The sequence below is a fragment of the Spodoptera frugiperda genome, chromosome 8 (assembly GCF_023101765.2).
Source record: "Spodoptera frugiperda isolate SF20-4 chromosome 8, AGI-APGP_CSIRO_Sfru_2.0, whole genome shotgun sequence".
Taxonomy (NCBI): Eukaryota; Metazoa; Arthropoda; class Insecta; order Lepidoptera; family Noctuidae; genus Spodoptera; species Spodoptera frugiperda.
In genome coordinates, this window is record NC_064219.1 from 3,140,912 (window position 1) to 3,158,713 (window position 17,802).

Here is a 17,802-nt window from a genome sequence, read left to right on the forward strand (position 1 = left end):
TATAAATAAATGTTTATTGATGTATTGGCCACTCAAAATGACTAAAATAAATCAAACCAGGTGCTTTCAGTGTTTGACCAAACCAAAAATGGTGAATATATCCCAAAACTTTCGGACCACAGGCAATTTTATTTCGGAGAATTTCTGAGCAAATTAGTTGTATTATCACCTCCCGATGGGAGTACGTCGAATTACACGTCAACCTGTATAGATTACACCACCTTTTTAAGATTTCTACAAAATGTACATCTGTACAACTCAGTACTTTTATACCAATATTGTCTCAAGTGATTTTATTTTGAAAGTGAAATTCTATTTTACTTAAATAATAATAACTATTGGTTCTGCTGCTAAAATAAGTTTTTGTTGTCAACTACCACAGTTTTAATTTTTGTTTTTGGATTTTTTTGCTAATATATGTATAATTATAATATGTCGATATAATAATTTATATCTGTTATTCCGGACCATACTCCACCCTTTGTTCCAAAAAACACCCTGATCCCTTCAGCAGGTTTAGCGTGAAGCAGTAACGAACAAACATACAAACTTATTAGTAGGATAAACCGCACGCGACACTGTGGCTACCGGCTGCGGTTACCGCAATACTGCCTGCGGTCGCTATTCCAACTGCGGCTGCATGCCGTGGCTGCACAATGCACAGAACCATACCTCAGTTATTCCAGTAGCTTCATGCGAGGCAGAATGACTGACAGACTGACGCTGTCTGCGAACGCTGCGCGCCGCGGGCGCACGTAGCAGTGTTGCCGCGCTTGGAATCAATTTCATAGATGTACATAGAAACAAGTGTTATCACTTGCAGTTTGCAGTCTGCCGCCCGTCTCGGAATTGTACCTTGAGTATCTCGATTTTCGTAGTTTGTGGTGGTAACCTTTGACTAGAATATATTTGTGAGTGTCGTAAGATCCGACTAAGGGACTACATAACTTATTGTATTACTATCTGTTTCCCGTGACATTGCTCGTGGCATTACCCTGGGTGGGAGGAATAATATGATAATTTTTCCACTACACAATTTTAAGCCCAGGTTTCGTGACGATATTTTCCTTCACTGTATACCAGTGATTATAAACACAAAAAAAAAACTAAATATAACCAAGGTAAAGGATGTCCTTCACTTCTCTAAAAGACTTAAGTGAACATGGGCTGAGGAGAGACGAGAAGGTGTGTCAGACTATTACTGACTTAAAGCAACCGTGAGTCTACCCTGCTTCCAGCCGGAGTCCCGGCAACTCGTTAGGTAGTTCACACCTCATGTAACATTTAAAGACAATGCGAAATTCATTGAAATAATAATGTCATTTCATCGACTGACCCCTAAAATACCAATAAAGAGTAACAATGTAATGAATATTTAATTAACCTTGCTCAGATTGTAAATATGAAAATGAAAAAATAAATCGTATAGAAATTTTCAGTTTACCGGCGACTATATAAACCGTTGGTGTCGATCTCATCTCGTAGACCAGTCGTTGGAACCAAAGCTACAGCCATGCTCCGGACACTCGCTCTTCTTTGCCTCTTGGCACCTGCCTTCCTTGGTGAGTACTTACTTTTTTCCAAATGCGGATCCTCTGTTGTGGATACTGTCACTATATTACAACTCAACTACAACTGAAATGTTACAACTGAGGTACCATAAAGCTTTATGTGGGTGGCCTGCACGGAGCTCACTGGAGCCAAACTGGAGCCAAACTGGAGCTCTCGGCTACAACTGACCTCAGTGCCCACCACCCATCGTCATCATCTGTTGAACTTAAACTCTATCAACATTCAGTTTCATTGTATCCCCGTTGTATCAAATGTTCGGATTAGTAATATAGTCCAATGTTCCAATTTGTTACAGATGCAGCCCGTCAGGATGGTTTCAGATGTAAGTACCACAAACATACTTTACTGAATGCATAAAAGCATCCGCGATTTTATTTAGGAATGTTTTTTGAGTGACAGCTTAACGATAAAACCCAACATCAAAAATTACAAAACAACAATGTCAACTGCGCAATTTTCTTATTATTTTGACTTCATACACAAAAAAGAACAACACATAGAAGTGTTAAACTAAACTCCAAATCTCCATAAAAATCCTATTTTATGGCATCGACTGGTGGGTAGCATAACTGACTAAATAAAACATATGTTTTTCAGATAGATTCGAATTCTCCTTGATCGGATTTGAAAAAACTAACTTCATCCCCGGCCCCCGCACTAACAGCAGTGCCCAATCTAAGGGCTGGATAAATGTAGAGAGACCCTACAGTGCCGCGGGATATGAACCCCTGCAGCTCTGGTGTCCCTCAAACGACTACGTCGTCTGTGTTCTCACTGACGAAACTGGTAACACTGCTGGTATGCAGATCTCGGTACGTAAATGCAAAGGAAATTTTAAAATAAAACATTTAAAAATAATAAAAAAAAAAATAGGGAAATGGGTGCTTTTTCAATAAACGCGTACTTTATTACATATATACGAAACAAATTACAATACCGATTGTAAATTACAGGTTCCAAAGGCCAAATTCACCCCAGCATTGGATATGGACGAACTTGGTTTCCAAACCTGGGAAGCCAACGTTAACGGAAAGACCATTGAGTATTACACCAAGACTCAATACTTCGTGTCTGCTGGTAATTCATTGATATTATAAGATAATCAACTTAAGCATATCGATAAACTGGCTCGTTCTTAAATAAAATTATTTTATTGTTATCAGATTCTGCCACCCGTATTGCCTTCGCAAACCCTGAAAAGTCAATTCTCAGGGATGCCGACGTATCGGTGGAAGGATTCAACGGCGAGCTGGTGAAAATTTCCACATCTCAAAGCAACCTGGACAGCATCTTCACTAAGCAAGCCTGCATCCCCTGGATGGGTAAGTCTATTTTTTTAATTATTTGGACCTGGGCGTTAGACTGTACTGATTTGGTGCTATAGAGCTACCGGGTCCAACAGTCTTGTCAACGCGATTACAATCTCTATCTTGATAGTCAGTTTCTTTAGTACTGAATTAAAATCAATGAACCATGAAGACTAGTAATATTGCAAAGTGATTGATAATAATATGTCTGTTCCAGGTCTCCACTACTACTACGACATGAGTCCTTCCCTAGAATGTAGTGCCTCCACCATTTTGACTTGGTTCCCCTTGTACGAAAACGATGCACTTGTTGGTATGGGCTTCATGCTTCCTGGTACTTTGACACTGGCTAAAGGAGATACGGATTACTTTGAACACCCGACGCAGAGTGACGTCGAGGTACAGTACCACAAGTCTTATAATTATCTCCACTTGTATTTAATCATCGTCATCAACAGTCCTGTGCTATGGGCTTGCTCATCAAAAGAATGGTTTGCCAAAGTCTCTTCGCTTGGCAGGTGGGTTGGTGACCACAATTTGAAAGGATCACGTTTATCAGAGAGCGCTGCAGCTAGTTCTCTGTTAACAATATGTGGTTCATCAGAAGACACACGCGGGCAAAGTACGGATAGTGCCAATTGTATTCCATTCTACCACCGATTCCGCCACTACTAGATGAAGTGTCATTTGTCATTGTGTGAGTGTAACTTAAATACATGGAGCTATTGATGTTGTTTCAGATGATCGTGAACTCTGGCCCTCAGTGCTTGTATAACATGGTGGGCGCAAGCAGCGTGATCACCTTGCACACATACTTTATCGAAACTCCTCGCCAACTATTTTGTCTGTAAAACAATATCTCGTTTGAATAGGAACATGTTTCATTCATTCTACAATCACATGCTTAGATAAGTTCTCTTTATCTTTGTAATTAATAAAAACTCAACATATAAACATATGTAATAAAAGCTACGTACCTTATTTTTCGCAGATATTTGTACTTAAAGGTTGACTGGTATAAAATGCCATAATCATGGTATTAAGTCCGCCTTACGTAAAATTATTTTATGATGAACATGAAAGTTGTAATTAAATAAAAAGCTCAAACAGTACCAATTTTAATGTTTTACTAGCTGACCCGGCAAACTTCCTACCGCCTCACACACAATACATCAATAAACATTTATTAAACAGGAATTAACAGCATTCATTAATTCCCCTCGCAGAACTTCAGGTATTCCGACAAACTCTCCTTCCATCCATCCATCCACATTGTTGGATTAGAATCCAAGAGACCATTGAACGCGGCCAGAGTGCGAGGACTCGGTGACTTAGCATGTGCGACGGTACGACATGAAGGCACGGCAAATATTCAATGCTTTTTACCTCGAGAGTAATTATCCGGGACGTATAAGTGTTGCTGCTGCTATTTTAATGCTGCTAATATTTAAATTGTATTCGAAGTTAATTAGGTTCCGCTTTCGACCAAATGTCATAGCAAAGCATTTGGATGAATTAAACTCCATCTTATTATCTAAGCTCCACTTGTTTACTGCATCAATGCCTTGCTGCAGTGCCACGCTATCATGTTCAGAGTTAATGTCCAAGTAAAGTTTCTGGTCATTCGCATACAACAGGCATTTTACATGTAGTAGAAATACAGGAAGATAATTGACCATGATAAGAAACAACAAAGGCCCCAATATCGAGCCCTGGCTTACACCAGAACGCGTATGATAGGTACCCGACATGGACATACCAAGTTTGACAAACTGTTGTCGATCTTGAAGGTAGTCTGCAAAGAAACGTAGGAGATATGGGGAAAACCCTATTTTGTTAAGTTTCTCTAGCAGCGTGTCATTATTTATCTTATCGAACGCATTTCGTAAGTCGATAGAAAGCTCGTGTTGATTTTGCTAAAATATTATTGAAAAGTAGATTTTTTTTTAAATAGGGCTGTTAAATTAATCTCTCAGTCAAGACTTTTGTAGATCTCTTGTTTTCAAATAAGATTTGATATAAGAAAACAATTTAATTCTGATTTATTGTTGAACAAAACTTGGCAAATAAAATGTTTTTGAAATTGTACTCTACTTATCACTAAGTTACCAATTAGTTTTTAAGAATTATATAAATAATTGTAATATTTTTTGTAGATTCAGCAATCATTGTGCCGATAGTCGTATCTGCCAATGGCCTCATAGCCAAAAGCCTCGACCAACACCTAAGTAGGCTAACGTTAGACGGTTGGATCGAGAGCCTGATGCAGAAGGCAGTGCTTCTGGACACGGTGCGTATTGTCCGGAAATACCTCTCTCTTGAGCCCTGACCGCCGTAGCTTGGATTTATCCCGTTACTGGTGGGTTACTGCTTTTTATATTTTTTTAAGTTTTTTTTTTAATTTAATAATTAAAAATGTAATTAACAAGTAAGGTAAATAAATAAATGATAACAATATATAAATAATATTTTAATAATACGTTTCTGGGTAGCTAATAAACCAAGGAAATTTTTCTAATAATTTGTACGCTTAGTATCATATTATAATTTTTTCTAAATAAATCCAGTTTTTTACTGACCAAGTGACTCAACTTGCTTTTAAAACGAATGATATTTCTGCATTATTAGTATAAATAAATGTTTATTGATGTATTGGCCACTCAAAATGACTAAAATAAATCAAACCAGGTGCTTTCAGTGTTTGACCAAACCAAAAATGGTGAATATATCCCAAAACTTTCGGACCACAGGCAATTTTATTTCGGAGAATTTCTGAGCAAATTAGTTGTATTATCACCTCCCGATGGGAGTACGTCGAATTACACGTCAACCTGTATAGATTACACCACCTTTTTAAGATTTCTACAAAATGTACATCTGTACAACTCAGTACTTTTATACCAATATTGTCTCAAGTGATTTTATTTTGAAAGTGAAATTCTATTTTACTTAAATAATAATAACTATTGGTTCTGCTGCTAAAATAAGTTTTTGTTGTCAACTACCACAGTTTTAATTTTTGTTTTTGGATTTTTTTGCTAATATATGTATAATTATAATATGTCGATATAATAATTTATATCTGTTATTCCGGACCATACTCCACCCTTTGTTCCAAAAAACACCCTGATCCCTTCAGCAGGTTTAGCGTGAAGCAGTAACGAACAAACATACAAACTTATTAGTAGGTAGGTACAATCCAAGACGGGCCGCAGACTGCAACCGCACGCGGCACTGTGGCTACCGGCTGCGGTTACCGCAATACTGCCTGCGGTCGCTATTCCAACTGCGGCTGCATGCCGTGGCTGCACAATGCACAGAACCATACCTCAGTTATTCCAGTAGCTTCATGCGAGGCAGAATGACTGACAGACTGGCGCTGCAGTCTGCGAACGCTGCGCGCCGCAGCGCGCTGCGCGGCTGCAGGTAGCAGTGTTGCCGCGCTTGGAATCAATTTCATAGATGTACATAGAAACAAGTGTTATCACTTGCAGTTTGCAGTCTGCCGCCCGTCTCGGAATTGTACCTTGAGTATCTCGATTTTCGTAGTTTGTGGTAACCTTTGACTAGAATATATTTGTGAGTGTCGTAAGATCCGACTAAGGGACTACATAACTTATTGTATTACTATCTGTTTCCCGTGACATTGCTCGTGGCATTACCCTGGGTGGGAGGAATAATATGATAATTTTTCCACTACACAATTTTAAGCCCAGGTTTCGTGACGATATTTTCCTTCACTGTATACCAGTGATTATAAACACAAAAAAAAAACTAAATATAACCAAGGTAAAGGATGTCCTTCACTTCTCTAAAAGACTTAAGTGAACATGGGCTGAGGAGAGACGAGAAGGTGTGTCAGACTATTACTGACTTAAAGCAACCGTGAGTCTACCCTGCTTCCAGCCGGAGTCCCGGCAACTCGTTAGGTAGTTCACACCTCATGTAACATTTAAAGACAATGCGAAATTCATTGAAATAATAATGTCATTTCATCGACTGACCCCTAAAATACCAATAAAGAGTAACAATGTAATGAATATTTAATTAACCTTGCTCAGATTGTAAATTAATATGAAAATGAAAAAATAAATCGTATCGTATAGAAATTTTCAGTTTACCGGCGACTATTGGTGTCGATCTCATCTCGTAGACCAGTCGTTGGAACCAAAGCTACAGCCATGCTCCGGACACTCGCTCTTCTTTGCCTCTTGGCACCTGCCTTCCTTGGTGAGTACTTACTTTTTTCCAAATGCGGATCCTCTGTTGTGGATACTGTCACTATATTACAACTCAACTACAACTGAAATGTTACAACTGAGGTACCATAAAGCTTTATGTGGGTGGCCTGCACGGAGCTCACTGGAGCCAAACTGGAGCCAAACTGGAGCTCTCGGCTACAACTGACCTCAGTGCCCACCACCCATCGTCATCATCCCTTGAACTTAAACTCTATCAACATTCAGTTTCATTGTATCCCCGTTGTATCAAATGTTCGGATTAGTGATATAGTCCAATGTTCCAATTTGTTACAGATGCAGCCCATCAGGATGGTTTCAGATGTAAGTACCTCAAACATACTTTACTGAATGCATAAAAGTATCCGCGATTTTATTTAGGAATGTTTTTTGAGTGACAGGTTTTGGTACACATATGTTTTTCAGATAGATTCGAATTCTCCTTGATCGGATTTGAAAAAACTAACTTCATCCCCGGCCCCCGCACTAACAGCAGTGCCCAATCTAAGGGCTGGATAAATGTAGAGAGACCCTACAGTGCCGCGGGATATGAACCCCTGCAGCTCTGGTGTCCCTCAAACGACTACGTCGTCTGTGTTCTCACTGACGAAACTGGTAACACTGCTGGTTTGCAGATATCGGTACGTAAATGCAAAGTAAAATTTTAAAATAAAACATTTAAAAATAATAAAAAAAAAAATAGGGAAATGGGTGCTTTTTCAATAAACGCGTACTTTATTACATATATACGAAACAAATTACAATACCGATTGTAAATTACAGGTTCCAAAGGCCAAATTCACCCCAGCATTGGATATGGACGAACTTGGTTTCCAAACCTGGGAAGCCAACGTTAACGGAAAGACCATTGAGTATTACACCAAGACTCAATACTTCGTGTCTGCTGGTAATTCATTGATATTATAAGATAATCAACTTAAGCATATCGATAGACTGGCTCGTTCTTAAATAAAATTATTTTATTGTTATCAGATGCTGCCACCCGTATTGCCTTCGCAAACCCTGAAAAGTCAATTCTCAGGGATGCTCACGTATCGGTAGAAGGATTCAACGGCGAGCTGCTGAAAATTTCCACATCTCTCAGCAACCTGGACAGCATCTTCACTAAGCAAGCCTGCATCCCCTGGATGGGTAAGTCTATTTTTATAATTATTTGGACCTGCGCGTTAGACTGTACTGATTTGGTGCTATAGAGCTACCGGGTCCAACAGTCTTGTCAACGCGATTACAATCTCTATCTTGATAGTCAGTTTCTTTAGTACTGAATTAAAATCAATGAACCATGAAGACTAGTAATATTGCAAAGTGATTGATAATAATATGTCTGTTCCAGGTCTCCACTACTACTACGACATGAGTCCTTCCCTAGAATGTAGTGCCTCCACCATTTTGACTTGGTTCCCCTTGTACGAAAACGATGCACTTGTTGGTATGGGCTTCATGCTTCCTGGTTCTTTGACACTGGCTAAAGGAGATACGGATTACTTTGAACACCCGAAACAGAGTGACGTCGAGGTACAGTACCACAAGTCTTATAATTATCTCCACTTGTATTTAATCATCGTCATCAACAGTCCTGTGCTATGGGCTTGCTCATCAAAAGAATGGTTTGCCAAAGTCTCTTCGCTTGGCTGGTGGGTTGGTGACCACAATTTGAAAGGATCACGTTTATCAGAGAGCGCTGCAGCTAGTTCTCTGTTAACAATATGTGGTTCATCAGAAGACACACGCGGGCAAAGTACGGATAGTGCCAATTGTATTCCATTCTACCACCACTACTAGATGAAGTGTCATTTGTCATTGTGTGAGTGTAACTTAAATACATGGAGCTATTGATGTTGTTTCAGATGATCGTGAACTCTGGCCCTCAGTGCTTGTATAACATGGTGGGCGCAAGCAGCGTGATCACCTTGCACACATACTTCATCGAAACTCCTCGCCAACTACTTTGTCTGTAAAACAATATCTCGTTTGAATAGGAACATGTTTTATTCATTCTACAATCACATGCTTAGATAAGTTCTATTTATCTTTGTAATTAATAAAAACTCAACATATAAACATATGTAATAAAAGCTACGTACCTTATTTTTCGCAGATATTTGTACTTAAGGGTTCACTGGTACAAAATGCCATAATCATGGTATTAAGTACGCCTTACGTAAAATTATTTTATGATGAACATGAAAGTTTCAATTAACAAATAAACAGCTCAATCAATACTTAATTTTAATGTTTTATTATACCGCCTTTATCCTTAAAAGTATAGATACACATATCGGCACAAAATCCCTGATGTTTTCTTTTCTAATATTTGAAACAGGTAGACTTTTGTCGACCATCTCACCTACCGCAATAATGCGGCCTACGATGGAGCACGCCTGACTAATAAGCAACCAACTCCCTCGTGCCTTGAAGACAACTACTACTACAACATGTCTGATTGTTTGCCACCTATTCCATAAAAAGAAATCTATGTTATCACCACGTGTAGATGACATTCACTTTTCACCAGATTTGTTATAAAGTCTCATGTAATAATATGAAGTGCCTATTGGAATGTACCGGGTGCATGCAACATTATCGATAAACCTCCAAAGACACCTGAATGCCCGACTCGGGATTCATACCAACCATAACTCGCTCGACATTCTCATGGGTATTTGACAGTCCCAAATTATCATCTTTAGGTAATATTAGGATTTATTGCTAAATATGCTAGCTGTAAGCAAAATCTGCAACCATTTTTTTAAATTCTTTTTTTCTTGATTTTGTTACTGATTTATTAGCAAAATATTCTTATATTGAGAGTAGGCGTTAACGTAATGACGCACGCCACTCGAGGAAGAGAAGCGGTCTCCGGCAATCTGAGCGTAACACTATGTTAAATAATTCAATTGTTTCATCAGGTGTTTATTATACGGACCTTGTGGAGTCTAGAACTAATTTCTGTGCGTTTAGGCGTTTTTGCCATTCCTATATTTGGAAGCAGCAACATAACAGCTCACACATAGGACCCACTTAATTTTAAGCCAAATTTGCGTGGTGCTTGGCGATTGGGCTTTTCCCTTGTGCAGTCTCTTTTGTGCCTTTAGACTTAAGACATTCTGTCTCCTGCATTAAATTTACCGAGGGAAGTGGAAACCATTGTTTTTTTTTCTTCTCCTCTAATACCCAATATCCTCTGATTTATTTCGTTGCGGGATCCACAACAGTCATTCATGTCACTGGGAAGCGCTGAACTTCACCGCATCAGTGTCGACAGCCCAACAGGGGCGCCGTCCAGCAGGGCCATGGATCATACGATCCCCGCGTACGAACTTGTATGTTTGTAAACGCACCCACGACACAGGAGAAAATCCTAATGTGGGGCAAGGTTTTATTTAAAATTAGAAATTAGAATTAGACTGTCAAGGAGGAGTCCTAGGTACTTAATCGTCATCACGACGCCGATGGTAACCTCTCCTACCGTTATTTGGGTACCATCAGGAGGTGGCGCGTTCCCGGAGCCATGAAAGGACATGACCTCGAACTTGTGAAGCATCATCTCGAGTCCCAGTATTTTAATACACTTAAGGTGAAAAATCTAGTGAGAATACTTAGTTCGTCAAAATATGACATTCTTTTCCAAACTAAAGCAGTTGGCTCATAATTTATTATTCCATATTATCCGGGATAACTTAAGCAAAAATAAAGATTTGTACCAACAAGATTCAAAAGACTTACGCAGGTGTACTTTTTCGTGGATAACACATAGTTAAGTCACTGTAATTTAAAAACTGACTGACTTACAACTTTTTTCTATTTTTCTGATAACAGTTCGAACCTTACTGATCACCTGCTGCCATTTGGGCGTCGACTTCAGAGACAATCTATATATTATATAACATATATCCTAGCAATATTATAATATATGTAAATGCGAATATTTGTATGTTTGTTTTTTATTTGTAACTCCTTCGCGTCAAAGCGGCTTGGAACAGGGATATATTGTGGTCTCGAATAACAAATAGGCTACTTTTTATCGGGATCAAAAGGAGGAGGTACTCTAGAAGGAGGTAGTTGGGATGTTTGTTTTTTTATTTGTTCACCGATTACTCCGCCATTTCAAAACCGATTTTCAAAATTCCTTTTTTGTTCGAGAGGTTATACTCCCGAGGTGATCCCATTTCCACCATGTCAGGATCTGATGATGAAATCCTAGGGAAACCGAAGGGAACTTTCGAAAATTATAGGATCGATAATGCGTCTATTATGTTTTTTTCAATAAAGATTTATAATCACTACAATTTACTAAGGGTCTGAAGCAGTACTGATGGTAGAGCTGATAAACAATTGAGGGAACTCTTTAACGGTTTACAGTAACTACCTTGTGTTTGGGCTTGATTAATTTGTGATGAGAACTTTACACTTAAATGGAGTGAGACATTTCTTCATCAACAAGCTTATGGAACCCACTTCTAACCTACCAGTTGGCACTTATAATAGTAATTTTATGCTTTTTAGTTTTAACTTTGGCTGAATGGTTGGCGTGGTGGCTAGGCAACTGGCTGCCGTGCAACGTGTACCTAGCAGGTTCGATTCCCTCACGGAACAAGTCTTTGTGTGATCCACAAATTGTTGTTTCGGGTCTTGGTGTCATTTGTATGTGAACTTGTATGTTTGTAAACGCACCCAAGACACAGGAGAAAATACGAGTGTGCAACGTTTTCAAAAAAAAAGTTTTAGTTTTTTATTTTTTAAAGTCGTTTTTTTTATTCCACGGGAACGCGGGCGAAGTCGGTTGCAGAAGCTAGTTGTAATTAAAGAGGAAAATTTTTGAGGAAAATAACAGGAAAATGATATCGACAACTGGACAAATATAGAAATTTGGACGTAGATACAATTGACACACCTCCAAATTTATGTAAAAGTTAAAGTATATTACGTACCTATTGTATACCTATTTAGTTTTACGGATGACGATGATAAGCGATTTTTAATTTTTTCGTTGCCAACGGACACGATACCTTTGGTACCTCGCCAGCGCCATGATATAAATGTTTATTGAAAATTAAATAATATATGTATGGTCAAAACTATCAAGGGTGTATCATATATAGTAAGTAAGCGGTAAGTAATGATGTAGTGAATATTCGCACATTTTTGGACATTCGCATTCGCAATTTTTAAGGCGAATTTGAAAAGCAAAATATACGCTGGGGATTACGTAATTGATGACTCCGGGATAGAGAATCAGATTAATCAAACGAAATATATATCTTTCGTAAAAAAACGTCCTAATATAAAATTGAGTAATTTTAGCAGTTTGCTATTTTCAATTGTCATATTATATTCAAAAATACAAATAATGTCGACTGGGTTTTATTTTCACCAAACGGTTTTCTAATTACCATGTTTTGATGAACGAGTAGTATGTCAATGTCAAAATTTTTTTGCTTATAAACAAAATGAGCCATTTTTATATCCTACATCCTTCCTCGAGTCTCAAGCTATATCTGTGCAAAATTTCAATCAAATTGATTCACTAATTTGGAAGATAAGATTCCGTTCCCGTGGAATTTCCAAAAAAAAAATGGCATCTATCTTTTCTTAGGTCTCACTGTATCGTTGAACCAAATTTAATTCAAATTTATTCAGCAGTTTAAGAGATGAAGTCCCGGGATTTTAACATCATTTTTCTGTTCCCGAAGGATTTTAGGGATAAAACTTCACGTCCTTTCTCGAGTGTAAAACTATATTAGTATCTAATTTCATCCAAATCGGTAAAGTGATATAAGCATTAAAAAAGAGATAAATACTTGAGTTACTTTCGTATTTATATATTTTTCACCCACTGCTCGTTTCCTACTAGTCATAACAAGATGTTTTATAGCCTATAGCCTTCCTCGACTATCCAACACTAAAACAATTACTCAAATTGGACAAGTAGTTCCTAAGATTAGCGCGTTCAAACAAACAAAGTCTTCACCTTTATATATTAGTATGTATAGATAGACTTTCATTCCAGAATTCCCGTGGATTGAGATTTAAGCAAGATAACTTTTACCACGCGTACGAAATCGCGATAACAACTTAGTTAGTTAGTAATAATAATATAGGTCCAGTACAATTCCACACAGACGAATAACAATTTCAATATGAATAAATATTTGCCGAATAATACAATTTTAATCGACCTTAGCCGTTTTGCAAATACGAAAAAGGAAAAATACGGAAAATTATGGCGTGATGGTGTTTGAGTTTCAGTAAGTCGTTGAGTATATATAGGGTCGGTGGAGGTGTGTTCGGTCACCAGTCGTGTCGCAGCACTTGGTAAGGACTACAGCTACAGCCATGATCCGCACACTCGCTCTCGTCTGCCTTTTGGTACCATTCATTGGTGAGTACTTTATTTTTATTCCATATATTTGTTTAAAATCCTCTAAAATGTATTTTTTCTATAATATGCTACTTACAAAATACAAATATGTACATAAAATAATATTTAAATATATAAAAATAGGAGCGATCGGCTCCTTGGCCCTCCTCGGTAGCGAGAGCATAGTCCAAGCTACCGGTGGTTAGAGCTCCAGAGGTAGAAACCTCCTCACAATACGTGCCGTTTCAAGGAGCACTGCCTTCTGCATCAGGCCCTTGAATCATCTGCCCAACGCTAGCCTCCTAAAGTGGTTGTCGAGGCTATTAGGTATTTTAATTATTATCAGCCATGGTCGTCCTACTTCAGGGCAAAAGCCTCCCTACCCTCCTTCCACTCGTCTCTTCGTAAAGCTTTCTGTGGCCAATCCTTTTCATAGGCATCACTTTATTTATTGTTTTTTTTATTAACCGCTGATGTTTTTCTATTCCAACCAGTATTTTTGTTATTCATGTACGAGTATATCGGAAATCTCCCCAACAAGCATTTTTCAGTACACAAAAATTAGATTTTTTATAGTAGGTATAGGCTGGTCAACGAGCAAATGGATCACCTGATGGTAAGCAATCACTGCCAGCCATAGACACCCGAAACTCCAGTGTGGAGTTACAAGTGCGTTGCCGGCCTTTTGGGGGTTTGGAATTTGAGGGTTGGATGGAAAATCGGGCCTGCAGTAACGTCACTTACACGGTGAATTATCTATAATCATTTTGCGTATTTTTGTTTCAGGTGCTTTCCAAGTTGGCTTCAAAAGTAAGTAAATCACGTACTTAACTATCATTATGCCAACTATCATTAAGCCAGCATTGGCAGACATTCAAAACAGGCAGTATGAGAGGAGAGGGGTTTTGAGAATATTTAGAACTGATACTCATTATACTCATATTTGTGTTACGATATTCCCTGTCTTACCCCCGAATACTCAATAGCTACTCAATTTTAAGTTGCACTTAAATATCGTGCTATCTCTGTCATTTTATTAAAAATTGATAGGGACAGAACTAGTTTTGAGAGCGTCTTAAAATTGAGTAGCGTTTGAGTATTCGGGCATTAGTCACTCTCTTACCTACTTCCTGAGAAATACTCCTAAGTATATATTTTCAACTTTTCATTTCATTTCCATTAAATAATAAAATTTATCATACACGTCACGCACGGGCGTAAACTAACAAACATAAATTTTTTAGGGAGGTTCGACGCAGTCAACGTCTTCAATGCCTTCAAAGACGTCCCTCGCTCTAACGCCTCTGCCGCCAAAGACAAATGGGTGAATGTGGAGAGACCCTACAGTGCCGAGGGATTTGAAGCCCTGGAGATGTGGTGTCCCGCTGACGACTACTCGTTCTGTATTCTTACTGACGAAACTTCTTACGCTGCTGGTGTGCAAATCTCGGTTCGTATATAATTATATTCTTAGTACCAAGCTTTTGTTGGTGTTGCGGACTACCTAGCGGGTTTACCGGGGCTCCGGCTCGAAAGGCGGAAGTAGGAACGGGCAGGTTTTAGTCAGTAAGAGTCTGACACTCCCTCTCGTCTCGACCAAGGCGGGAGAAGTCATAAAAAAAAGCTTTTGTTGTTAGATGTATTGTTTGTCTTCGATCGATAAATAATCGATATATCTTCGAAAGTATTTGTATCCGTTCGAAATAAAGAATATGTGTATAATGTTTTAAAAAAATCTTCAAATACAAGACGGACATTAAAAGTTTTAGTAATTAGTCATCTACCTTATTATAATCCATAATTTGTTACAGGTGCGTGTTGACGCATTCACTCCTGTTTATGACATGGATGATCTTGGTTTCAAAAACTGGGAACCCGAAGTTAACGGAGAGACCATTGCGTACTACACCAAGGCTGAGTACTTCGTAGCCCCTGGTTAGTCGTGTTCTTAACATTTTTTTGCTATCTGACTTACTCTTGAAACCAATGTCAATGTCAATGCAATTTCGATCCAAACCCCTATCAGATATAATAGCATTCAGAATATGGAATATAATATTTATCCAATGGGCGCTAGTGTTGCAACTCAAGAGTATGAAATTTCATAATATCAATGTTGATTGATCTGAATTGGCTTCAAGAGTAAGCCCCCTGTTCTTAAGATTAGTTTAATTAAGTATCGAAACACATCGATACAACATTTTTAATATGAATTTGAAAAGAAAAGGGTTTTTAACCAGATGAACTTTCCTATTTTCCCATTAGACGCCGAAACTCGTATCAACTACCCCGACCCTGATAAAAATATCATCAGAAATGATTACGTAACGGTAGAAGGCTTCAAAGACCAGGTGGTGAAAATAGCAAAGTACGCTAAGGACCTCGACACTGTATTCACTAAGCAAGCTTGCTTCTTATGGATGGGTAAGTAATTTTATATATTAAAGTAATGATTTGGTACTATGTAAAATGTAACTATATAATTGGTAACTGACAAAATAACGCACAGTGGACCTGTCACAAGTCATCAGTATAACGACCAATAGTTTAGGAACTATTATGCTGGGGCCATACTAATGGAATATGCCATTTGATTATGGCGATAATTGATGTTTTGTACGAACAATTAAAGTTCATAATCGTTCATTTGTTTTCATTTTGAAAATAAATGGCATTTTCCATTAGTGTGACCCCAGCATTAGGTCGTAAAAAATTGAAACTTGATATACAAGTTCCTTACAGAATGATGGTAGATGACTTATTTTTATTTTAATGTCCGTCCTATAGATAGTGTCTAACATTTTTTTCATTACGTAACTAACGGACTAAATAGGTTTTTAATATTCGTACTACGTATAATGTGATTGGGTCCCAGGCATAATGTGATGAATGTTCTAGGTCTCCATTACTACTACAACATGTCTGAAGAACTGGAATGCAGCTCTACCACCATGTTCACCTGGTTCCCCTTGTACGATGGTGGTGAGCTCAACGCCATTGGATTCATGGTGCCCGGAACATTAACCGTGGGTAGAGGACAGGCCGACAATTTCGAACACCCCCCTGAGACCGCAGTTAAGGTAAATATTGTATACCTCTAAACATGTTTTGATTTTTAAACTGCGCCATACAACACGCTTGACATGCGTGGAAATTATGCTAAACGCTGATATTGTAGAGGAGGCCCATAGTCTCCGAATCGTCACGCCTATCGTTATGGCACGTAATGCCACTGTACATTGTACAATGTACGCTCATTATTCACCAATTGTTTTATAATTCCCATGTAATAGGGGTAGCCTATTGCCATATACCGATCACAATTCTAGAATCCGCGCTACTACTGAGAAATTTACGGAAAACCGAACAAAGTCCAGTAATACTTTGCCCGACACGGGAATAGCGACCAACGAGACAGTATTCATTATTCATTAGATTCATTAGCAGCTCCGGATCAATCTATATTATGATATGATGCGGACTACCTCGCGGGTTTACCGGGGCTCCGGTTCGAAAAGCAGGAGTAGGAACGGGGTGGTTTTTAGTTAGTAAGAGTCTGACACTCCTCTCGCCTCGCCTAAGGCGAGAGAAGTGATTGGATGATTTTCCCCCTTCAAAAAAAAAGATATGGTATTAGATACTAATATTTTTTGTTTTCTTTACAGCTGATCGTGCCACGTGGCCCCCAGTGCATGTACGATGATGTCGGAGAGAACGGTGTCACCACCATGCACGTGTACTTCACCGAGCACCCCCGCAGGATCACCTGCTTGTTCGGTTAGGATTCCGTTAAATACGGACGAACCGAAGAATTGCACCTGTATTCCGGAATTTTAATAAATTTTGTTGCATAAAATACTTGTTTTATTCATTTCTTGGCTTCATTATCCGTTTTTTTAATAGGATAGGTACGAGCATACAGATCACCCTGATGGTAAGCATTCGGTGACGGCAGAGATAACTGTGAATTAAGTGTTACTTAGTGGATATGAGTTTTTCAGGTACGCTTTGGGTACACTAGAATAAATTTTAGTAAATCCTAATAACTTACTTATAAATGAAAAAATAAAGATTTGTAGCAACAAGAGTCAAAAGAGTGGCACAGGGTGTACTTTTCCGTGAATAGATAAGTCACTGTATCACACACAGAAAATGCCATTATCACTTTTTGGTCGGCGCGGGAATAGCATCTGCGACACTTTGCACAGCAGCCGGTCACACAACCACTGCACCAATAATACCATTTTCGGAAAAGTACACAATGATGTGGTAGAGTCAAATTCTCAGTGAATCTTTTTCATTC

The 17,802-nt window shown here is 38.5% G+C and overlaps 1 protein-coding gene across 1 annotated transcript; it reads left to right on the forward strand.

The window, feature by feature from the left end:
- The first annotated feature begins 1,450 nt into the window (after positions 1-1,450).
- On the forward strand, positions 1,451-17,355 carry LOC118275355 (uncharacterized). The gene is made up of 13 exons (XM_050695645.1): positions 1,451-1,562; positions 7,415-7,441; positions 7,544-7,758; positions 7,901-8,024; positions 8,111-8,269; positions 8,472-8,653; positions 13,409-13,520; positions 14,286-14,309; positions 14,744-14,949; positions 15,311-15,434; positions 15,765-15,923; positions 16,398-16,579; positions 17,165-17,355. Exons 1-13 carry the CDS (start codon positions 1,514-1,516, stop codon positions 17,279-17,281), a joined length of 1,680 nt encoding a protein of 559 aa, XP_050551602.1. The 5' UTR covers positions 1,451-1,513; the 3' UTR covers positions 17,282-17,355.
- Positions 17,356-17,802: the final 447 nt, after the last annotated feature.

What these genes read in the sequence shown, in the direction of transcription:
- LOC118275355 (XM_050695645.1), top strand. Translation starts at nt 1,514, where the DNA reads ATGCTCCGGACACTCGCTCTTCTTTGCCTCTTGGCACCTGCCTTCCTT. An exon ending in CGAAACAGAGTGACGTCGAG is followed by an intron (nt 8,654 to 13,408) that starts GTACAGTACCAC and finishes GAGTATATATAG; the next exon opens with GGTCGGTGGAGGTGTGTTCG. An exon ending in AGCTTGCTTCTTATGGATGG is followed by an intron (nt 15,924 to 16,397) that starts GTAAGTAATTTT and finishes TGAATGTTCTAG; the next exon opens with GTCTCCATTACTACTACAAC.